Here is a 25,280-nt window from a genome sequence, read left to right on the forward strand (position 1 = left end):
GATCATTGAAGAAGGGTGCAGTTGCTGCATCGCCTTCACAAGGGAAGTTTCCAGTTGAAATGAATGAGGAGGGAGGACGACCAAAGGAAGAACAATCACAAGAAGCTCCACAGCCGGATTTATTATGTGAAAACGCTGCAAGTACTTCATTGGTTGCAATATCCTGTGGAAGTGTGAAATATGCTCACTATTTTTTATTTACTTAAATTTGGCATATTTCGTGACAGTACCTTTTCCGTAAAATGTTTACAAGGCGATATTTGTCTTGGTTTCAGTTGTCTAGTGGAAGTATGATTCCACAATGCAGTTTTGTCGGCTGCAGAAATGACCTGGTTCAATGCGTTTGCCTCATTTTTGGTGCTTCAAATACCATTTCTTCGAATGTGGTTTCTTCTTAAAGTTTATATAAAAAAATAGTAACACAATTCATTTTTTCCTGTTCACTAGCAACTTATTTATGACGGCGACCTGCACATTGTTCTACCGTCAACACACACCAAGAGTTCAGTGCCGACTGATTACAGTCAAAGACGACTCCAGTGTCAAAGACATTTTACGCAACACACAAGCTTCCACTTGTAACCAGTCTCTTTGAAAGGCAAATTACAATAAAAAAAATTCTGACAAAAATATAAGAAAACATTTACAATTTGGTATCGACAAATCCGGTAGAAAATAACACATCTCCCAGATCCATTACAAGTGGAATAACCAAGAAGCGTAAGTACAACGAAAGCTATTTATAAATGGGCTTCATGGAGACAAAGGAGGGTAAAACTCAGTGTGTAATTTGTGCACGAGTCCTTCCGAGCAGTTCAATGCTTCCAGTTAAATTGCGGCGTCATTTTGAAGGTACTCACCTGGATTTCCAGGCTAAAGACAACGATTTTTTCAAAAGGAAGAGTGCTGAACTAGCTGCTTCTCAGCATTGCATGAAAACTCATGCAAAAACAATTAATGAAAATTCATTAAAAGCTTCTTTCTTGGTTAGTTATACCATTGCAGAAAATCTCATAAAGCAGTGTTTTAATGATATTGTTTCTTACATGCTAGACGAAAAGGCAGTAAAGCTTGTATCTTCGGTGCCATTATCAAACAATACCGTCAAGAGACACATTGTTGACATGTCAAATGATGTGGAAGACACTCTTGTTTCTCGCATCCAACACAATTCATTTTCTCTGCAGATAGGACCTCTTATTGTGCAGACCACTAACTGCCAACACAATTGGTGCTGAAATTCCGTCTATTGGATGATTTTTTAAGGACTAACGAAGTTTCATGGTCTAATTGCATAGATGTGTGCACAGATGGTGCAAAAGCTATGACGGGTCCTAAAAGCTATGACGGGTCCTACAGTCGGAGCAATAACAAAAATAAAAGAAAACGCCAAGAATTACAGAAGTAGTCATTGTGCTCTCCACAGAAATGCTTTAGCTACAAAACGAATCCATTCAAATCATTAACTACATAAAATCAAGGCCATTTAAGTATGTGTGAAGATATGGGAAACCTTCATCGTTCCCTGCTTCTCCACACAGAAGGGAGGTGGCACTCACATGGGAATGCACTCTCTTGGTTGTACGAATTAAGATTGGAAGTCTTAGCTTTCCTTTTGGAGCATAACACCAAATTAGCAGACCTTATTAATAACGAAAATTGGCAGTGTATACTTGCCTATTTGTCAGATATTTTCTCCAAAATGAACTAAATGAATATTTCACTCCAAGGGCAAAGTGAAACAAAGGTCACTGCTATCGACAATGTGCGAGCATTCAAGAGGAATATCAATTTTTGGGCAGAGAGTGTCGAGGAGGGGGAGGTCGAGTGTTTTCCTCCTCTCAAGGAGTTTATGATAAACAAAACATTGGCACTTGGGAAGAATTTGTTTCATCAAATCCTGGAACATCTCCGAAGCTTGATGTCATTGTTGGAGCATTATTTCGCAACAGCTGAAGATGAGAAGCTGCAGAAAATACAAATGGGTGGTCAACTCATTCACTGTATCCAAAAATCCGAACATTCTATCATCAAATGAATATGAGTTGTTGATATAAATTGCCACAGACCCTACCTTGAAATCAAGTTTTGACATTGACGGTTACTCACAATTTTGGATCCGTTTGGATAACAAGAAATACTACCCCCTTGTTGAAAAGGCAAAATGTGTACTACTTCCGATTGCCACAACATACATGTGTGAATCTGGATTCTCGATCTATGCTGCCCACAAAACTAAGTACCGAAGCTGTCTAGATGCGGAACCAGACATTCGTCTCCAGTTGTCACGAACTGAACCTAACTTTTCAAAATTGTCAGCAGAAGCACCCTCAACCATCACATTAGGATTCCATTATTATTCCTACAGATTCGTCTATAGTAAAGAAGAAAGCATTTTTCTTCGTAGATGCTCAGTGAACGCACCTGAACTATAACTCTATAGGATTTTTTTTTCTATCTTCTATAATGTACAAAATAATTATTCATTGAATTCTGTTGGCACAGATATTTTTGTTGCGAAAATTAAAATGATCTCTAAAGCTAATTTATTTTCTTTATAATATATTCTGTCCTCTCAGTTAAAAATAAAGCCTGCCTATACTTCAATTACAATTACTTGCTATTACTCTGACACTATTGTGACAACTGGCAACGAGCGTAAACAAATGAGGACTTTTCACGTGCCACCTTGTAAAAGGTAAACCTCCTCTACCAGAATTTGAGAAAAAAAAGTCTTATGTTCTGTGAAATGCTTTGTCTTCTTATATAGAAATAAGAGTCTGTTTGTTTGTTTGTTTGTTTGTTTTCCTAATTTGTTTACAGTCGAGGCTGACTGCTACGATATAATGTCCAAGTAGTAGTTGAAGTTGTCTGCTGTGGCTAAACTGTAGCCACGGTGCCTGCCAGTTGCCAGCTACCAACTGACAGTACACTGTTGCAACACCGCCTGCTAGCTGCCGGCTATGGTCTGACAGCTGCCGTTCAGTAGATATGCAACAAAAAACAGACCACAAGTGGCAGCTTGTCAACACCGAACAGTTTGGACGTGACGTTGATTGCTCTTGGAGTAAGGCAGCTCCAACATGTGAAATGTCAGTTACCAAGTAATTTTAATCAGGCTATAGTGTGTTGAACAGAGGGAGTAAATCCACTAGTAAGTGTCTGGATACAGTGGGAATTCAAATTGGATCATTAATTTCAAGTTGTTTTCATTCATCTCTAAACGAAAGACTATTGATACTTTGGGGGGAGGGGGGTCGTTGGTAACATGGCACTTGCATTAAGAAGCTTTCAGTTCCCATGGGTTTTGCTCTGAAACTTAAAGTTACAGTGCTATTGACTGACTAGTGGTCCACCATGGATTTTCGACTGAAGAAGGGGTCTGCCAGCTGAAAAGGTTGGGAAGCCCTGGCCTATTAGATTGTTCGCTTGTACATGCGGTGTGTGACACTTGTTCCGTCTGGTCTATACATTGGTTTCTCAGTGTCATCATCAGATGTCAGCACTACAGAATGGCACTATCTTTAGTCTGGAAGTATTTTACTAAGTGTGGTTTCAATGAAGTACAATGCTCCATTTACTTTGAAAGATTAAAAACGGGAGGAAGCCACAACCAACTTGTGAAATAACATAAGGAGAAAGCATAAAACTTAACAATTCATTTATAGTTTACAATAAAAATAGAAAGCAGCTAATCTGCTGTCTGATGTCTTCATAACATGCTTTTATCTGCCTGTAGCCCTGATGGACAAATTAACACGAGAAATAGAGTTCTGCAACCATAGTTTTTACACTTTATCACCGACTATTCGTAATGTACAAATAATAGCGTGATCCCAATTACAACTTGTTTTTGAGCAGATGTTTCAAAAAATTAGAATCAACAGGAGAACATTGGTGATTTTTCGTAGTATTACCACTTACCACTTTTTGAGAAAAGCAGATAACGTGGGGGGACTAATTTTTCTTTTACTTGCTTATTTAATTCAATATTTTGATTCTATGTATCTTGAAACAAAGGGACTCAAAATTTTTCAGACTTTGTTCGATTTCCATGTTCATTACACGAAAGAGGCCAACAGGAATTTAAAAAAAGTAAGGGATGATGTAAACAGAAAACCAGGTTGTTTCAGCGATAATTGCCATTCCTCCTCTAAATTAAAATGGAGACCAGATGGCAAACAGATTTTTGTAATGTTTTTTATCTACAGTACGTGAAATCCAGTACACAATTATCAGCATTCCAAAGTACATCAATGCAACTGTCAAAAATTATCAAAAAATTTGACTTTTTAAGTTTTCCAATTCACTTTAAGTTACCAGAAATTAGGACAATTTTTTGATGCTAGCTAGCGCGCCAAGCACATGGCTGGAGTTCATGTCCCTACCAATTCAACTTTTAAATAAAGGAGCATGTTCTACAAGAATTTCTGTGAAATATAAAATATATAAAGATGAGAGAAAAAAAAAATCTCTAGCAGTCAAGATCCTTAATCGCTGGTTTGTGGCTCCTTTTGGTATTTTTTTTCCCCTCCTTCTTTCAGCTGGAATACCTATGTAATTTAAATCTGTACTGCTATATGACTAAGTTTACCAAAATCTAGAAAAGTTACCAAGTGATTTACTTTAATTTTTTACATGGTATAAACTTTCAAATGAACATAGAATACATCCAGGGTAGAGTGCAGTAAATTGCTTTTCTATAATTCATACTGTGGTGGCACTGTTGATCGAATAGAGGGGAGAGTAGGCATGGTTTAAAATGACCAATGGGAGGTTGTACTCAATTGTTGTTCAGCCGGGATAATACATTGGGCACATGAGAAGCACTCATTTTGTGTTTAAGTGTGTTTCTCGAATTCCAACTCTATCATTGCAATGCTGTGTGCTTTTCATTTGTGATTTGCAGTACCCCCACATGGATGTGTTCCTGGATGGCAATCAATTTTAAATTGGATAAATACATTCAGAACAACAGTGAATGTGTCATCGTTATGAAGATGCCCTGATAGAAGCGTTACAACACCACAAAATGTCTAACGAGTTAGAGCATCAGTACTGCAATCTCCGAAATGCTCAGCTCAGAAACAAGCACTTGCTCATCGCATTTCAAGATGTTCTCTGCACCGGATTCTTCTTAATAAACTGAATTTTCACCCGCATAAAATGTGAATGGTTCAGCAATTGTCAGAACGGGATTATGTAACATGAAGAACAGCTTGTGGAGACATGCTTGCAACCATACCCCGTGACGCAAATGTGTTATTTTCTGACGAGGTACATTTTCACCTCGGTGGGTCTGTAATCAAACAGAATATGCGGTACTGGAGCGACAAGAACCCCAGGCAAATTCACCAGAGACCCCTGCACTCAGACCGCACCACTGTGTGGTGCGCCATATCACGAGTAGGCATCACTGGACCTTTTCCAGGAAAAGCATCGTGCTGCAACTGTGAATTCGGATCGTTACTTAACTATGCTGCAAGAGTTTTTCCAACCGGCTTTCTAGGTGATGCAATTACAAGATACCTGGTTTCAACAAGACTGTGTCAATGCACACACAGCGGGCATTACCATGAATTTTTTTGAGGCAAACGTTTCCTGGAAGACTTGTCTCTCAGATGGGGGATCTCAACTGGCCAGCACGATCATTGGACTTTGCCCCATGAGACTTTTTTTCTTTGGGGTTACTTGAAGTCAAAGGTGTATTGCAACTGTACCAACACTCTGGAAGACCTACAGAACAATATTAAGGCTGAAACTGCAAGAATACCAGAAGACATGTTTGAAAGAGTGCATGAGAATTTTGAAAAACGACTGTGGCAGTGTGTGGATTGTGAAGTAGACATTTGCCAGATATAGTGTTTAAACAATGGGGTTAGAAACTTCCATTATTGTCCAATATGAGAAAAATAAAAATGTAAATTTCTAAGTGTTCATTATTTTTTATTTCATTCCTAAATCAGCAAGTTATCGCGTTCCACCCTGTATTTTTTTTAAATATATAAGGTAACTACATATACATGCAACACGTAAAGGGGAAAAATTAGCAAAACTCTCAAAAAAAGTCCTTGGCTGTTTTATTTCATGTTGTTACACAATATTCTACTAACATTCAGAGGAACATAGGCTATGTATTTCTTTTAAACACACACATACATATTTTCTATTAAATCAGGCTATGAGAAAGAAAGCGCTGTACTGTGAAAATGTGTGGTTTCATTTTCTTCCTCACAGTCAGTTTTAACTTATATATCAGGGTATTTAAACCATTTGACAACTGTCTATTTGACATATATTCTTTGTCTTTATACATAATTTTAAACAAAAATTGTATACATAAGAGTGTGCCATTTTGTTTTCTACATCAGTCAGCCTCAAGACAAAAGAGGAATGTTGTATTTGTGGGTTATCAACTTATAATTATGATAATACTATGGAATCTGAATCATCCAAAACTTTGTAATCCTACCCGTTCACGCATTAAAACTGTGAGAAATATTGTCACTGAAGCTACTATCCTCGCAGATCCAGCAGCTGGTAAGATCTCTCCAATAATCCTTATGTTAATGATTCCAGCAGATTTACCCATTCATTTTCAGTGACTTCTTTTCCCAATTGAGGTATCGTTTGCAAAAACAGTACATGAGGCTCATGGTCCGAGAGAGGGGGGAAGAGGAGATGGACAGAGAGAGGGAGAAGGAGATGGACAGAGAGTGTTGGGAGGGATTGGACAAAGGGAGGGCAGAAGACCTGGTGTTGAACACAGAGCTGGGGGAAGAGAGGAAGGGGGGTGGACATAGACAAAGAGAGAGAAGAAGAGAGGAGGGGGTGGACAAGGACAGAGAAGAGTGGGAAGAAGATTAGGACATATAAGCAATCCTTATACATATTTAGCAATTGCAAAGCATTCCAAGGTTTGCTACAACAAAATCAATGCTATTTAACTCATATCTAATTGTAATTTTTATGACAATATTATGAGAAGGAAAGTTGCTACCCACCATACAGCAGAGATGCTGAGTCACATATAGGCACAACAAAAAGACTCTCACAATTAAAGCTTTCAGCCATTGGACTCCATCAACAATAGACATACATAATCACACGCGCGCGTGCGCTCACCCCACACACATGCGCGCGCGCGTCCACACACACACACACACACACACACACACACACACACACACACACACACACACACGACTAGTATGGTGGGGGCGGCGGACAGTGAAGTACTGCAGGTTAGACTGAGGGCAGGGGAGAGATGGGGGAGGGGAGGGGAGGGGGAAATAGCGGAAAAGAAGAGAAATAAAAAGATTGGGTGTGGTGGTGGACAGCTGTGTAGTGCTGGAATGAGAACAGGGAAGGGGCTGGATGAGTTAGGACAGTGGCTAAAGATGGTTGAGGCCAGGAGGGTTACAGGAATGTAGGATGCATTGCAGGGAAAGTTCCCACCTGCGCAATTCAAAAAAGCTGCTGTTGGTGAGAATGATCCATATGGTCCAGGCTGTGAAGCAGTCACTGAAATGAAGGATGTTGTGTCTGGCACCGTGTTCAGCAACAAGGTTGTCCACTTGTTTCTTGGCCACCGTTTATCAGTGGCCATTCATGTGGACAGACAGCTTGTTGGTTGTCATGCCTACATAGAATGTAGCACAGTGGTTGCAGCTTAGGTTGTAGACCACATTAATGTTTTCACAGGTAGCCCTGATGGGATAGGTGATATTAGTGACCGAACTGGAGTAGGTGGTGGTGGGCATCATGTGTGGGACAAGTCTTGCAACTAGATCTATTACAGGGGTGTGAGCCATGAGGTAAGTGACTGGGAGCAGGTGTTGTGTAAGGATGGGCAAGTATGTTGTATAGGTTCAGTGGACAGCATAATACCACTGTGGGAGGGGTGGGAAGGATAGTGGCCAGGACATTTCTCATTTCAGGGCATGACGAGAGGTAGTCAAAACCCTGGTGGAGAATGTAATTCAGTTGCTCCAGTCCTTGGTGATATTGAGTTACGAGGGGAATGCTGCTTTGTTGCTGGATGGTGTGACTTTAGGAGGTGGTGGGAGACTGGAAAAATTAGGCGCAGGAGATTTGTTTTTGTACAAGGTTGGGCAGATAATTATGGTTTATGGAAAACTGATGTCTCCTTATTTCTAGTTGCATATTACATGCTAAGTTCCAGTTTTCATTCAAACTATAAATTCTAAATTACTGATCTTTTTAAAATATCGTTAAATATCCTTTAAATTAAAAAAAATGAGAGACCGCCTGAACTGCAATCATTGTTTTAATACCAAAGACGTGATCTCACTTGAGCCAGAGTGATAAGCATTATTAAACTCTGAAAACAATAACTTACATCACAGTGAAGCACACTATACTAATGCGTTTCCCCTCAACTCATTTGCAATTTTCATAAAAACTACAGATGTGTTAATTGGCATATATTTCATAATTTTATATTTAAATCATTTATTCGAAATGAACTGAGGCAGTGGGGGGAGGGGGGGAGCGGTGTTACCTGACTAGAAGCAGTAATTATCAGTCTTGCGCAGTCCCAACTTGTTTTTTTTTTTTTTTTTTTTTTTTCTTTTTCCATCTTTATGTACTTTATACATGCTCCATGGAATATGCGCCATTGATTAAATATTCTCATCAGCTGGGGATTGAATCCTTGCTGCCTGCAGACAGGCATTCTACCACAAAGCTATTTGGTCCATCGAAAAATTGTCGTCCTTTTTGGGAAATTAAAGACACTCAGAAAACTTCAAATGCAATTTTCACGCGAATTTTTGAGAGTTGCTTCAAACTGCTTTGGGAAATTAGTATTAGAGTTCTGGACTTAATGTATCATAAATATAAAAAACTACAAAAATCCGGTTGCCACATGGTCTCTCTGTCAATTTTACAAAATCTGCAACACAATAACCAGTTTGATTATGCTCAAACACGCAGGTGTTTGCTGTTTAATCTACAATCTTTTTTATTAGTTTGCAGCCTCATAATGCCCAAGAACAATTTAACAACAATGAATTTCAGCAGTGAGAAATTCCTCCAACATTGTAAGGAGCTGATCTGGTGGTCCACAATATACAGCTCCATTGAGCGTCATCTCCATAAAGAAGTGAAATAAATCGTAGATTGGGTTGATCGTGGGTAACATGTTTATGCGATTGTTTACAAAACTGGTCCTACACTATACCTGAAATGTGACGTCACATGTGTAGAAAAACTAGTGGAAGAAACCTGAATGTGAAATTATGCTGTATTATTTCCTTGTCAATCTCGTTTTTCGGAATTTGGAACATAATTTGAGGCACAATTTTCCATCTACTGTTGTGTCTTCTACTGTCATAAGTGCAGCGGCTACTACAGACGAGGGGCTTTGCTCCTCTGAGGACAGACAATTTTAAAACAAAAAATGTTAATAATTTATGCATAGATACTCTTAAGTATTCCATCTTGAAGTCAATAATTACTGGAGAATTTACACACTTATATCCAAAGCCTCTCAACATACCTTGTAGTGCTATGAATATTTTGTTTCATTGCCAAAAAGGTGAATGTGTAATACTGAGGCTATTGATAAATATACAGGGCAAGTCAAAATGGACTTTACCACTTTGGAATGATATAGAAATTTATTGAGATAACTTACAGAATTGATAGATTTGTTACTTTGTAACAAACGACTTAGAGTTTGATTCACGTAGTGCATCAGTACCTCATTCCATCAACAGGAGCGACAGCATGGTGCACATTTAAAATGGCTACTTTCACTGGCGTGGAGTATGCTCGTTGTGTGTTTTGGTTTCATGAATTCTGCAACAACCGTTCCACATAAATTTGGCACCAAATATGCTAAAGAACCTCCAAACAGGCCTACAATGTATTCCTGTCACAAGAACTTTATTGAGATGGGTTGTATACTGGAAATGATAAATCATCAGGTCACCTGCGTGTTGTTGATTATGTCAAACAGGTTAGGGAGAGTTATGCCAGTCCAGAAAAATCAATGCGATGTGCATCTTGTGAGACTGGAATTCCAAAAAAGACTGGTGAACACGGATTCACAATGGCACAGCACGATGGTGATGCAGATAAGGATGCTCGTGAAGAATTCTGTGCAGAATTGCTGCAATGGTTAGAGAATGACAAGAGATTCCTGAACACAATAATTTTCAGCAATGACTCAACATTTCGTATCATTGACATGGTGAACACCCACAACTGCAGAATATGGGACAGCAAAAATCCAGATGCAACCCTGGAACATGTTCATGACAACCCCACAGCCAATGTGTTTTGCGCCCTTAGCAAGTAGAAAGTGTACAAACTGCCAGTGGTATTGTGAATCTGAATATACTTGAAAACTTTTTAATTCCACAGATCAATGAAGATGACTTAGATGGGGTAGTTTACTATCAGCAAGACAGTGCACCACCTCATTTCCTCCCAGAAGTTTTGAGGTACCAATAATCACTTCATAGGTCAGTGGATTGGCCATGAAAGACTAACCACATGATGCCTGACTTGACACCACTGGATTTCTTTCTCTGGTGTTTCATTAACGACCATATGTATGTTCCTCCCCTACCAAAAATCAGTTCTATGCTAACATTGCACAAGTTATGCTCAATATGTTGCAACGAGTGTGGGAGGAAATTGATTACTGGCACGATGTTTGTTGCATCACAAATGGTAGTCACATCACATCAAAATGACATTTGACACTTTTAACTGAAATGTGAGGTTATTTTCTGCAAAATGACATATCTCTAAATCAGTAAGTTATCTCAATAAATTTCTATATCATTCCAAAGTTGTACAGTCATTTTGACTAACTTTGCATTTTTTTAAAAACTGTCAATGATGTGAGCAAGGGAGATAACAGAGAAATGGTATATGGTGCATACCTGGTGACATAAAGCTCTTGGTTGCATATTATAAACAATTTTGAACAATGGTCATTTCTTGCGACAGAAAGTGAGAGCAAAGCCATTAAGTTCAATCTTGGTGGAGAAGATAGAGATAATGTCAGTCTTGGGCTTCGTGCAAAATCAAACTGACCAGGGAAACATTCTCCTGTCATTCCTAGTTGGTTGTTGGAGTTAAGGGACCAAACAGAGAGGAGTGTGCCTCCAGAGCCAACTAGGTTGACAACCCGGAAGCTAGCATATCGGCACATTCTCTGAAGTCAACCGCCAAAGAAGGGTCAAGATAGAAGAAGTGCTCTCTTTTAAATGGATACCGTTGAAGACGAGACGTGTCTTGTGGCAAACTATTAAGGATGACCCCCTGTTTATGGCACCAAATCTGTGTACTGTTGATCTCAACTGTTGCCACAGCAATCCATATTGCAGTATGAAGGTAAAGTCTTTGTGCACAGCTCTGATTTCGATTACACTTGTTGGATTTATGTTTTTTTTTTATCATTAAAGCTTGCGCATTTTGGGGGAGTAAGAATTAAAGTTCAGCAAGAAGAAATAAAATTGCTGAGGTTTGTCGATGACATTGTAATTCCATCAGAGACAGCAAAGGACTTCACAGAACAGCTGAACGGAATGGACCGTGTCTTGAAAGGAGGATATAAGAAGAACATTATCAAAAGTAAAACAAGAATAATGGAATGTAGTCTAAGTAAAATAGATGGTGCTGAGGAAATTACACTAGGAAATGAGGCACTGAAAGTAGTAGATGAGTTTTACCATCTGACAGCAAAATAAACTGATGATGGCCAAAGTAGAGAGGATATAAAATGCAGACTGGCAATGAGAAGACATTTGATATCATCAAATACAGACTTACATGTTATAAAGTCTTTTCTGAAGGTATCTGGAGTGTAGCCATGTATGGAAGTGGAACAGGGATAGTAAACAGTTTACACAAGAAGACAATAGACAATTGAAATGTGGTGCTGCAGGAGAGTGCTGAAGATCAAGTAACTAATGAGGGGGGTCTGAACAAAATTGGGGAGAAAAGAAATTTGAGGCACAACTTGACTAAAAGAAGGGGCCAGTTGATACAATATTTTCTGAGACAACACAGGATCACTAATTGAGTTGAGGGAAGTGTGTGTGTGTGGGGGGGGGGGGGGGGGAGGGGCGAGAGAGAGAGAGAGAGAGAGAGAGAGAGAGAGAGAGAGAGAGGAGGTAAAACTCACAGAGGGAGACCAAGAAATGAATACAGCAGTAAGCAGATTCAGAAGGATGTAGGTTGAACTTGAAGGTGAAGAGGCTTGAGTAGCATGGAGAGCTACATCAAACCAGTCTTTGGACTGAAGACCACCACAACAACAACAGCTTGTGCATTGAGGATATATGCAGTTTTTACCTGGATTCTTGAATTTAGAAAATATTTTGCACACCAAGTCTAAATTATAATAAACTGTGTGTTGCTGCTGACACCTCTCCCCCTCCCCCTCCCCATCCACCAAACATCTCTGGAATTAATCCACAATCACAATATTACTGTTAAACCCTGTGACCAAAATGAAAGTAATACCTCTTGTTCTGGAGCATTTCTATTCTGAAAATTTGCATATATCTCTTCCAGAGCAATCACTGAGTAACATTAATCTGACAAAATTACTTTGTACAATTATTGGATCTAACCATTCAGGCACAGTCAATTAAAGTAATGAGCCATGGGCAATTAATAAATCTCAAGCATAGAAAGACAGCAGGTTACTACCACAGCCTCTTTCTACAGGTGACCAGATTTTAGACAGAAAGTTATGGTTCTAACAAAGTTCTGGCAAAAAATTGTGTATCAGCTAAGAAGCTAGTAGAGGCCAGGAATGGTTGGAACTTTGTAACCATTGGCATGTTGAAAACCTAAGAATATTTGAAGGTAAAAATTGGCAGCAAAAGATAACCTTCAGTATAAAGCATCAACACTTTAATCTAAAGAATGTAACACTTACCGAGTAGCTGAGCTTCTGTGTGTAATGGAGGCGTAGTTCTAAGAGTCGGTGGCACTTATCGTAGAGTGCACGGAAGAAAAGGGATGAGGCACTGCGCAGCATACAAATTTTCTGCAGGTTTGGGGCATAACAGAAAGTCTGTATTGCCTCCTGGTCGCTTGTGTGAGAGCTAAAAAATAACAAACATAGGCACAAAAATGGTGGGAATTGGCAACAACATTAACATTCAGAACTCAAGGTTACTTCAAATGGCAACAGAAAGAAATCACTCGTAGGAAGTGAGAAATAAACACATTCAATTTGGCAGTACAGAAACAGTAACAGGATTAATCAAAAATTTAAAATGCAAATAAAATAATAGCAAACAGAAGTTATTTGCAAAATTCTTAAGATTTTTTATGGCCGACAGCAACCAACACCTCGTGCAGAGCAACAATAAAATTTAAATGTGGAGCAAGGCAATGAGCTCAAATTATGCAACCAGTCTTACTGTCAAGCACTTCTTCCCTCTGTCTCACAACCTTCCCCCTCATTACTGTTGTTATTTTGGTTTTTCATTATTTTAATTTTGTCACTACATTTTGCAGGTATTTTGAATAACCACCTTATTCATTGCACCCACCACCTTAACAGAATATCATTTATTGTGACTTTATTTATTTATTTATTGTATCTCCAACTCACCGTTTAGGTTGTAGTTGTTGGAAATACGGGAAATGCAACTGCTACTGCAACAACTGATGTAGGAATATGAAGAATCACAAATGACAATTAACATCCAGAATCAATTTTCACTCTGCAGCAGAGTGTGCACTAATTTTAAAACTTCCTGTTGTTGTTGTTGTTGTTGTGGTCTTCAGTCCTGAGACTGGTTTGATGCAGCTCTCCATGCTACCCTATCCTGTGCAAGCTGCTTCATCTCCTAGTACGTACTGCAACCTACATCCTTCTGGATCTGCTTAGTGTATTCATCTCTTGGTCTCCCTCTATGATTTTTACTCTCCACGCTGTCCTGCCAACCGGTCCCTTCTTCTTGTCAAGTTGTGCCACAAACTCCTCTTCTCCCCAATTCTATTCAATACCTCCTCATTAGTTATGTGATCTACCCATCTAATCTTCAGCATTCTTCTGTAGCACCACATTTCGAAAGCCTCTATTCTCTTCTTGTCCAAACTAATTATCGTCCATCTTTCACTTCCATACATGGCTACACTCCACACAAATACTTTCAGAAAGGACTTCCTGACACTTAAATCTATACTCAATATTCACAAATTTCTCTTCTTCAGAAACGCTTTCCTCGCCATTGCCAGTCTACATTTTATATCTTCTCTACTTCGACCATCATCAGTTGTTTTGCTCCCCAAATAGCAAAACTCCTTTCCTACTTTAAGTATCTCATTTCCCAATCTAATTCCCTCAGCATCACTCGACTTAATTCGACTACATTCCATTATCCTCGTTTTGCTTTTGTTGATGTTCATCTTATATCCTGCTTTCAAGACACTGTCTATTCCATTCAACTGCTCTTCTAAGTCCTTTGCTGTCTCTGACAGAATTACAATGTCATCGGCGAACTTCAAAGTTTTTCTTTCTTCTCCATAGATTTTAATACCTACTCCGAATTTTTCTTTTGTTTTCTTTACTGCTTGCTCAAAATACAGATCGAATAACATCAGGGAGAGGCTACAACCCTGTCTCACTCCTTTCCCAACCACTGCTTCCCTTTCATGCCCCTCGACTCTTATAACTGCCATCTGGTTTCTGTACAAATTGTAAATAGCCTTTCGCTCCCTGTATTTTACCCCTGCCACCTTCAGAATTTGAAAGAGAGTATTCCAGTCAACACTGTCAAAAGCTTTCTCTAGGTCTACAAATGTTAGAAGAAATGTAGGTTAGCCTTTCCTTAATCTTTCTTCTAAGATAAGTCGTAAGGTCAGTATTGCCTCATGTGTTCTAATATTTCTATGGAATCCAAACTGATCTTCCCCGAGGTCCGCTTCTACCAGTTTTTCCATTCGTCTGTAAAGAATTCGTGTAAGTATTTTGCAGCTGTGACTTATTAAACTGATAGTTCGGTAATTTTCACATCTGTCAACACCTGTTTTCTTTGGGATTGGAATTATTATATTCTTCTTGAAGTCTGAGGGTATTTCGCCTGTATCATACATCTTGCTCACCAGATGGTAGAGTTTTGTCAGGGCTGGCTCTCCCAAGGCTATCAGTAGTTCTAATGGAATGTTGTCTACACCTGGGGCCCTGTTTTGACATAGGTCTTTCAGTACTTTGTCAAACCCTTCACACAGAATTGTATCTCCCATTTTATCTTCATCTACATTCTCTTCCATTTCCATAATATTGTCCTCAAGTACATCGCCCTTGTATAGACCCTCTACATACTCCTTCCACCTTTCTGCTTTCCCTGATTTGCTTAGAACTGGTTTTCCATCTGAGCTCTTGATATTCATACAAGTGGTTCTCTTTTCTCCAAAGGTCTCTTTAATTTTCCTGTAGGTAGTATCTATCTTACCCCTAGTGAGATAAGCCTCTACTTCCTTACATTCGTCCTCTAGCCATCCCTGCTTAGCCATTTTGCACTTCCTGTCAATCTCATTTTTGAGACGTTTGTATTCCTTTATGCCTGCATTTTTATATATTCTCCTTTCATCAATTAAATTCAATATTTCTTCTGTTACCCAAGGATTTCTACTAGCCCTCGTCTTTTTACCTACTTGATCCTCTGCTGCCTTCACTACTTCATCCCTCAAAGTTACCCATTCTTCTTCTACTGTATTTCTTTCCCCCATTTCTGTCAATTGTTCCCTTATGCTCTCCCTGAAACTCTGTACAACCTCTGGTTCTTTCAGTTTATCCAGGTCCCATCTCCTTAAATTCCCACCTTTTTGCAGTTTCTTCAGTTTTAATCTACAGTTCATAACCAATAGATTGTGGTCAGAGTCCACATCTGCCCCTGGAAATGACTTACAATTTAAAACCTGGTTCCTAAATCTCTGTCTTACCATTATGTAATCTATCTGATACCTTCCAGTATCTCCAGGATTCTTCCATGTATACAATCTTCTTTTATGATTCTTGAACCAAGTCTTAGCTATAATTAAGTTATGCTCTGTACAAAATTCTACCAGATGGCTTCCTCTTTCATTTCTTACCCCCAACCCATATTCACCTACTATGTTTCCTTCTCTCCCTTTTCCTCTCGAATTCCAGTCACCCATGACCATTAAATTTTCGTCTCCCTTCACTACCTGAATAATTTCTTTTATCTCTTCATACATTTCATCAATTTCTTCATCATCTGCAGAGCTAGTTGGCATAGATACTTGTACTACTGTAGTAGGTGTGGGCTTCATGTCTATCTTGGCCACAATAATGCATTCACTATGCTGTTTGTAGTAGGTTACCTGCACTCCTATTTTTTATTCATTATTAAACCTACTCCTGCATTACCCCTATTTGATTTTGTGTTTCCTAACACATTAAAATTGTGTGCTGTACTGGGAGTCTGAGGATATACCTTAACATTCAGAGAATAAAATATAATGCTTTGCAACAAAAATTTAGTAGATCCAATCATGAATTGACGTAAATCAAAGGATGCATCGGAGTCACATACTTGAGAGTACTACTGTCATCCAATAGCAGAAGAACTTTTGATATAAACAGAAATACTGCAACAGTTAATTGTAACAAAAAAGAGCACTTTTCTGGAATAGCAATATAACAAAAAGTATGAAGAAAATCATTGTTGATAGTACTGCTACATATGTATGTAAACACACTGCATTTCAAGGAAAGAGCATATGAAGAGTAATGAAATAAGAGAATATGGGATCAAGCAAGATGATAACTGATCTAATAAAACCAAAGCTCGACCATCTAATAATAATGGCTAATGACAGGTGGCTAAAATTAATTTGGAAACTTAGTCAACAAGGGAAAGGAAAGAGAGGTTGCTATTGAGACATGCTTAAGCAGCACATTTGATCCAAGAACAGCATCATCCAGAATGACAAATTCTCAGCGAGATTAAAGTTCAGAACTGAAGAACTGCAGAAGAAAAGCACTTTGAAAAATATCTGTATTAAATTTCAGATTGTCTGCAATATCATAAAACTTATAACAAGAATGTAACACCCCATCAAGCCTGGATCTGGGAGGAGGCAAACCGGGGTATCTGCCCCGAGCAGTAATTTCAGGGGGTGCCAGATTCATATTCTTGAAGAGAATAACCTTGTTTCACAAAGCACCTAGCATCCATCACACGTTGGTATATTGATTATTCATATGATTTTGAAACAAATCCCTGTTGGTTTTTCAACATTTCTGATCACATTCTAAGTTGATTTCTGAACAAATCATAAGTTGCCTTTTGAATGCATGCATAGTGTACATGATGTGTCTGCTAAGGGAATCCCCATCGCATCTAGAAATAATAATAATAATAATAATAATAATGTTGTTGTTATAATTATTGGCAAAATCCATAGAGTCAGACTATCAGAGTGGAAATAAATGACTAACGGGAATTACAAGTAAGAAAGATTACGGTGTATCCAAGAAAACGAAATTTTGATGGAAAATTTTTCCCAGATCATTACATTACCAAGGGCCAGTTGTACATTCCCCAGTTAGCAGCTGTTTAAATTCTGCTCTCGGAATAGTGCAGAAAATGCGTTGTATGAACATGTCATAATGCCTAACCGGAGAATAAATGCTTGATAACTAAACTGGAACTGGCAAGATTAGTGAAGCTAACCAGAGAATAAGTTTTAACAGTGTCAGGAACAGTTACAAAATTAGTGATGACAAGATTGTTAGAATGAGGAAGGAAAAGAAACGGGGACATCACACAAATTATAAGGAAGAATATGATGAGTCCAAATTTATATAAAGATTCCATACTACTACTTTCAGATCTCATGCTTGAGAACTGGAATGTATGAATGAAATGTGAAACTATTTCCTAACATTAAACCTTTTGCTTATAGTATGCCTAATAGGCATTTGATATTGATACTTTGTGAATTATATTCTGTCTTGTTATTTATGTAAATGAGGTAGATAAAAATGATCATCTGGGCCAAAACAATCTAACTTATTTGGTGTGTGCTACAACCGCTGCAATATTAGAAAGGCCTATTTCATTTTATCTAGCAGACAGTGACAAAATAGACGTAATCAAATCGAGAAACCACACATTCAAATTAACAGCTTTTTCAGTATTAGACTACAAGATTTTGATTTTTCATGTAGTAAAATCTTTGACGAACTGTGATAAGGTAATAGACTTTTGCAGAAAGGAAAGCATGCTATGTAAAGCTGTAGCAAGATTAGAGAGAAAAAAATGCTGGGACCCAAGGACTGAAAAAACTGTGTGCTGTCTTGCTTGTCTCTTGTCTTACTGGTTTTATGTTTCCTATATTTAATTTTATGTCACACGAAAGAGAAAGTTACTAACTAATAGCCAATAAAGAGTGCAAATTTTCTGAATAGCTCTTTTTACCACAGTTACAAATAATCCCACCCAGTATTAACTGTCAATTTTTTTAAGGTGGATAGGATGTCAAATTGGTCAACTGGGATCAGGAAAGAAGCCACAAGAGCAAATAAGGTCTTATATTTCCTCAAATACATGTGTTTTATATGTCCAACTCTTCAGAAAGATTTGTGCTACAAAATGCACGTATTTATTTTTTTATTCATTTATTTTTTTTTTTCCCCCGAAGTAGACAAAAGCTTTCCAACACCTATTCTGCAGGTACCCTGTAATTACTTCATTAATTACTAGCTAATTTCCCATGGTTTCACCCGCAAACACACTTGACATATATATTGCCCATCTCCCCCCCCCCCTCTCCACCATTTCTCTGTCCTTCCTTTCCCCCTCCCACTGTTCATTTCCTCTTTCCCCCTTACCCCTGTGTCTGCCCATTCCTTCCCGCCACCACTTTCCCTATCTCCCCATCTCCTCCTGACTCCCTATCATCACTGCGTATCTGCTTATCTCTTCCACCCATCTCTCTGCCCACCTCCTCCTGATCCCATTCTCCCCATCACCTCTGCACCTCCCTCCCTCCCTAACCTTGCCTCTTATCTGCTAGCCCTGTATCGCCGCCCATCTGCCCCTCCACCATCTATATACTCCTTCCAATCTCCCTATGTCCATTTCCCACCACATCTCTGGCCATCCCCTCCTCCCACCTACCTCGACCCACCTCCTGCTCCTCCCCCCTCCATCTCTCTGGCCGTCTCCTCATCCTGCTTTTCTACATCCATTGCCTCCTCTCATCAAATCTCTGACATCGCTGCGGACGGAAAAAGATCCTGCAAGAAAGGGACCAATGATGACTGAAGAGAATCATTCAATGTGACATAAGTGTAACCCTTCCCAAATTGCTGCAGATTTCGATGTTGGGCCATCAATAAGCGTCAGTGTGAACCATTCAATGAAACATCATCGATATGGGCTTTTGGAACTGAAGGCCCACCTGTGTACCCTTGACGACTGCACAACACAAAGCTTTATGCCTCGCCTGGGCCCATCGACACTGCCATTGGACTGTTGATGACTAGAAACATGTTGCCTGGTCGGTCAAGTCTCTTTTTCAAATGTTATCGAGCAAATGGATGTGTACGGGTATAGAGACAACCTCAAGAATCCATGGAACCTGCATGTCAGCAGGGGACTATTCAAGCTGGTGGAGGCTCTGTAATGGTTTGGGCATGTGCAGTTGGAATGGTATGGGACCCCTGGTAAGTCTAGATATGACTGACATGTGACATGTATGTAAGCATCCTATCTGATCATCTGCATCCATTCATGTCCAATGTGCATTCCTGCGGACACAATTCTGAGTTAAATACTTCCACTGGCCTCCAGACTCCCCAGACACGAACACTACTGACCATATCTGGGATGCCTTGCAACATACTGTTTATAAGAGATCTCTACCCCCTCGTACTCTTCCGGATTTATGATCAGCCCTGCTGGATTCATGGTGTCAATTGCCTCCAGCACTACTTCACACATTAGTCGAGTCCATGCCAGGTCATGTTGCAGCACTTCTGTGTGCCTGAGGGGCCTTGCATGATATTAGGCAGGTGTAGCAGTTTCTTTGGCTCTTCAGTGTAGTATAAGGCTTGCTTTGCTGTCTTCTCATGATTGTCCTATGAGTGATGTCAGTCTCCTACTCTACATTAACAGAATCAAACACTTACTAAATCCTCCCTCAATACAGACTTTTCTTCCAATGTTTTGTAGAGAAATTCCAACTGCTAAGCAAAATTTTTCACCTGGCGTGGGTTGAAGACATCTGTTTATAACACTGCAAGCATCATTTAGTACAATGAAAATCTTCTCTGCACATACTGAATTAACCCACAAGGGGCAAGCAAATTCAGCTGCAGATTAGCACAGTCCAACACCATGACTCCACACCACTGTGAGGCCAGCTTCCCACATGGAACTGCCAAGTTTACAAAGTAATTTTTTCTTGCCTGAATCTGTTGTATCCAGTTCTCATAGTGGTTCTCGAAGGTGCGTCACCAGCTAAAGATGGTATATAGCTGCTAAGTCTGTAATCAGCGGTGTCAGTCAATTTATGGTGATGTTTAGTTTGCCCTCCACCAACACTTATTTAACAGATGTACACTGTCAAGTGCAATGGATTGAGTGTCAACTGATTGTTTTTATTTAGTATTCCTGGAAATCGCAAAGCATGAGCATCAGTGTACAGAAAACGTTCAGTGTTTTGAGGATGAGGTTGGTCATTGGTATACACATTGAGACATATGGGAAATAGAACACTATCCTAAAGTACACAGTTCCTCAAGTCTCTCCATCTCTGAAACTCAAAGTAAAATTTTCTGTTATCTTTTAATATAGATATGATTTCGGTAAGAACAGCCTTCTTTGTTATTATGAAATGCACACTGACAAATATTTCATGTTGTACTGTGTCCTAAGAGGCTGTTAAGCCAAGAGATACCTACAATTATTCACATCTGCCTGTACCTGTTAGCTACATTTAGGATATGATTAACTATATGTCCTGAAGAATATTACACCTCCTTCACTTACTGCATCATCAGATGCAGTAAGTGAAAGAGGGTCCACGGTAGGCACCCATGTAGCAGCTCCATCGGGCTCATTGTCCCCCATCAGAGTTAAACAGTATGAACTCAAAAAACAGTCTAGAGCAACTTCAGGGTACCTGCCAGGTACACACTTCCACATCCGAGCTTTAAGCTCCAAACTATGCGTTAGGCCTCACCTTTTGACTGAGGATGAAACGGGGTGTTGTGAGATGGCTAACACCATTAACCTGACAAAAAGGTACAAATGCTTGAGAAAAACTGAGGGTTGTTATCAGTAACCACGGTATACGGATGTCCCTCAAATGCGAACATCTCAGACGGGACCGAAATAGTGGCTGCTGCATATGCAGATGGACAACGTGCTACATAGGGTAAGTTTGAAGAAGTGTCCACTGCAATGAGCCAATAGTGATTTAGAAAGGGCCCAGCAAAATTGACATGTAGATGCTGCCGCAGGTGCTGCAACACTGGCCAGCAGGAAAAACACGCCTGTGGGGCCGTCTGTTGCTGAACGCAGTGAATGCAAATGGTGATAAGCTGTGTAATTTCCCCATCTATGCCTGGCCAATACACATGCTGGCGGGCCAGACTTTTGGTGTGAGAGATCCCCCAATGACCGACATGCCGAAGCCACAGTACAACACGGGGAGCTGCGTCCTCCATAGCTAGCAAAAGAACCCCATGAAACACAGCAAGGTGGTACTGGAGAGAGAAGTAATTATGCAAGGGATTCTAGATACTGCCTGGGTGTTTTTCTGACCAACCATGTTACACAAAAGAGACGACCCAACTAAGTACAAGACCCGCAGCAATGGCCGATGCTGTCATGACACTAGTGATGGGAAAACCATCATCCATGCTCAGGTTCTCAGTATCTAAATAGAAACAAAGCAATTCGTCCTGACTGAATGCTGGGTCCAGCCTGATTAGAAGGTGAGATAAGGCATTTGTGTTAGTGTACTGCACTGTCTGCCGGAAATGGATCTGATAATGATAACGGGAGTGGAAGAGAGCCCACCACAGCAAACGATGCACTGTCTTGTCTGGCACAGAAGCTGAAAGGTTAAAAAGAGCGACCAATGGCTTCTGATCCATGATTAAATGGAACTTAGAACCATACAAGAACACGTGAAATTTCTTGAAGACGAAATACAATCGCTAAATTCTCCTTTCCAATATAAGAATACTGTTGCTAGGCAGGAATTAAAGTCTTAGAAGCACAAGCAATGGGTCATTCAGACCTATCCACATATTTGTGTGCCTACATCATGCCAAGGCCTTGCTGAGAGGCATCTGTAGCCAATGCAAGATGCTGACCTGGCTGAAAAGTGGCCAGACACAGGACTGATTGAAGCTTAGATTTAAGCAAAGCAAACACTGCTTCACAAATGGGGGACCAGAAAAAAGGCATATTTTTGGGCAACAGTAGATGCATAGGGCAAAAACTTACAGTAGTATGCAATTTTACCTAGAAACATCTGCAGTTTCTTAATGGAGGCTGACCGCAGCAAAGCCGTAATTATGTCAATATGGTGACTCAAAGGCTTCACTCCTGTTCGAGAAACCTCAAAACCTATGTACTCAATTGATGGCTGAAAAAATTGAGATTTGGCGAGATTGCACTTCAGAACCACAGACTACAAACAGAAAACAACGATCTGAGATTTCTAAGGTGGTCTTCAATGGAAAAACGTGAAACAACAATGTTGTTGAAGTAACTGATGCAGTCCGACACATAGGCTGTCAGCTGTTCTAAAAAATGCTAAAAAATTGCAGGCACACTAGCAGCACCAGAAGGCAAGCATTGATATTGGTATAGGCAGAAATATGTATTGACAATGAGAAGACGCCGGGTGGCCTCATCCAAGGGGAGCTGGAGGCAAGCTTCTGACAAATCGGTCTTGGAAAAGTAGTGGCCGCCTGACAATTTTGTGAGCAACTCATTAGGGTAGGGCAAAGGGTGTGTATCTATCAAGGACTCAGCATTAATCAGGCACAGAAGTAGCTGCAGAGGCGAAGCTTATCCATCCGTTATTTAACAATGACCAGTGGTATAACCAATTCACTGGAAGAACTAGGTCAAATTACATCAAGCAACATCACACAGTCTACTTCAGCACTGACAGAGTCACACAACGCGACAGGCAACTGACGCGCCTGAAAAAAACTAGGACGGACGAACTCTTATGGAAATGTAGGCTGAAAACTGCTAGCACAACCAGGAAAAAACCGAGATGTGAACTCCGAGCTGGGGGAATCTGATTGCTGATACAGAACTCGATCCGGCACTAAATTTACCTCATTGGCAATGGAGAAACAGAAAGCATTAAATGCATCTAACCCGAAAAGATCTGAGGTATGTGAGATTATCCACAACGTAGGTGAAAGGGTGAACAACAAATTTGCAAGAGACAGGAGCGGAGAAGTGACATAGAGCCGGAATCTGCTGTTTATTGTAGCTAACCAACTTCCGTGAAACCTGTGGGAGGGGAGGGGAGACCAAGTCCATGTACGTTTATGCATTCACTAAGGTCACTGCAGCTCTGTGTCTACTTGCATTTTCTGCAGTTTATTAAACACACACAAGTCAATAAACTATGGAAAATCCAGGATGTAATGTAACAATACGAAAGAAGGAAAGTTGCTACTCACCATATAGCGGAGATGATGAGCCGTGATAGCCACAATAAAAAGATCACACAATCATAGCTTTTGGCCATTAAGGCCTTTGTCAGCAGTAGACACACACACACACACACACACACACACACACACACACACACACACACACACACAAGTGCAACTTGCACACACATCTGCAGTCAGAGAGCTGAAACTACACTGCGAGCGGCAGCACCAGTGCATGATGGGAGTGGCGACTGGGTGGGGGTAAGGAGGAGGCTGGGGCGGGGAGGGGGAGGGATAGTATGGTGGGAGTGGCGGACAGTGAAGTGTTGCAGTTTAGATGGAGGGTAGGAGAGAAGATGCGGAGGGGGGGAGGGGGTAAGTAACAGAAAGGAGGGACATAAAAATAAAAGAAATTAAAAGACTCGATGTGGCAGTGAAATGACGGCTGTGTAGTGCTGGAATGGATACAGGGAGGGGGCTGGATGGGTGAGGACAGTGATTAACAAAGGTTGACCCCAGGAGGGTTACAGGGACGTAGGATGTATTGCAGGGAAAGTTCCCACCTGCGCAATTCAGAAAAGCTGGTTTTGGTGGGAAGGATCCATATGGCACAGGCTGGAAGCAGTCACTGAGATGAGGGGTATCATGTTTGGCAGCATTTTCAGCTACAGGGTGGTCCACTTGGTTTTTGGCCACAGTTTGTCGGAGGCCGTTCATGCGGACAGACAGCTTGTTGGTTGTCGTGCCTACATAGAATGCTGCAGCTTAGCTTGTAGATCACATGACTGGTTTCACAAGTAGCCCTGCCCTTGATGTGATAGGTAATGTTAGTGACCGGACTGGAGTAGGTGGTGGTAGAAGGATGTATGGGACAGGTCTTGCATCTAGGTCTATTACAGGGGTGTGAGCCATGAGGTTAGGGATTGGGAGCAGGGGTTGTGTAAGGATGGACGAGTATATTTTGCAGGTTCGGTGGACAGCGGTATACCACGGTAGGAGGGGTGGCAAGGATAGTGGGCAGGACATTTCTCATTTCAGGGCATGACGAGAGGTAGTCAAAACCCTGGCGGAGAGTGTAATTCTGTTGCTCCAGTCCTGGATGGTACTGAGCTACGAGGGGAATGCCCCTCTGTGGCCAGACTGTGGGACTTTGGGAGGTGGTGGGAGACTGGAGACTGGGAAGATAAGGCACGGGAGATTTGTTTTTGTACAAGGATGGGAGGATAATTATGGTCAGTGAAGGCTTCAGTGAGACACTCGGTATATTTAGAGGGGGACTGCTTGTCACTGCAGATGCGACGACCATGTGTGGCTAGTCTGTACGGAAGGGACTTCTTGGTATGAAACCAGTGGCAGCTGTCGAAGTGGAGTTATTGCTGGTGGTTAGTAGGTTTGATATGGACGGAGGTACTGATGTGGCCATCTCTGAGGCGGAGGTCAACATCTAGCAAGGTGGCTTGTTGGGTTGAGTAGGACCAGGTGAAGCAAATGGGGGAGAAGTTGTTGAGGTTCTGGAGGAATGTGAATAAGGTGTCCTCACCTTCAATCCAGATAGCAAAGATGTCATCAATGAATCTGAACCAGGTGAGGGGTTTAGGATTCTGGG

General features: G+C 40.5%; 1 protein-coding gene across 5 annotated transcripts in view; it reads right to left on the reverse strand.

The window, feature by feature from the left end:
* LOC126214844 (uncharacterized) overlaps window positions 1-25,280 on the reverse strand; it is a 99,746-nt gene that overhangs the window by 55,647 nt on the left and 18,819 nt on the right. For 4 of the 5 annotated variants that reach the window (XR_007542071.1, XM_049941474.1, XM_049941475.1 and 1 more), the window contains one exon: window positions 12,929-13,097. Coding sequence is in view for 4 of the 5 variants with exons in the window: in XM_049941474.1 (XP_049797431.1) it covers window positions 12,929-13,097 (169 nt within the window). In the remaining variant the exon portion in view is untranslated. Of the gene's footprint in view, window positions 1-12,928; window positions 13,098-20,446; window positions 20,600-25,280 lie in introns of those variants that run through there. The other variant, XM_049941477.1, reaches the window with a different exon arrangement.

The sequence above is a fragment of the Schistocerca nitens genome, chromosome 12 (genome assembly GCF_023898315.1).
Source record: "Schistocerca nitens isolate TAMUIC-IGC-003100 chromosome 12, iqSchNite1.1, whole genome shotgun sequence".
NCBI lineage: Eukaryota > Metazoa > Arthropoda > Insecta > Orthoptera > Acrididae > Schistocerca > Schistocerca nitens.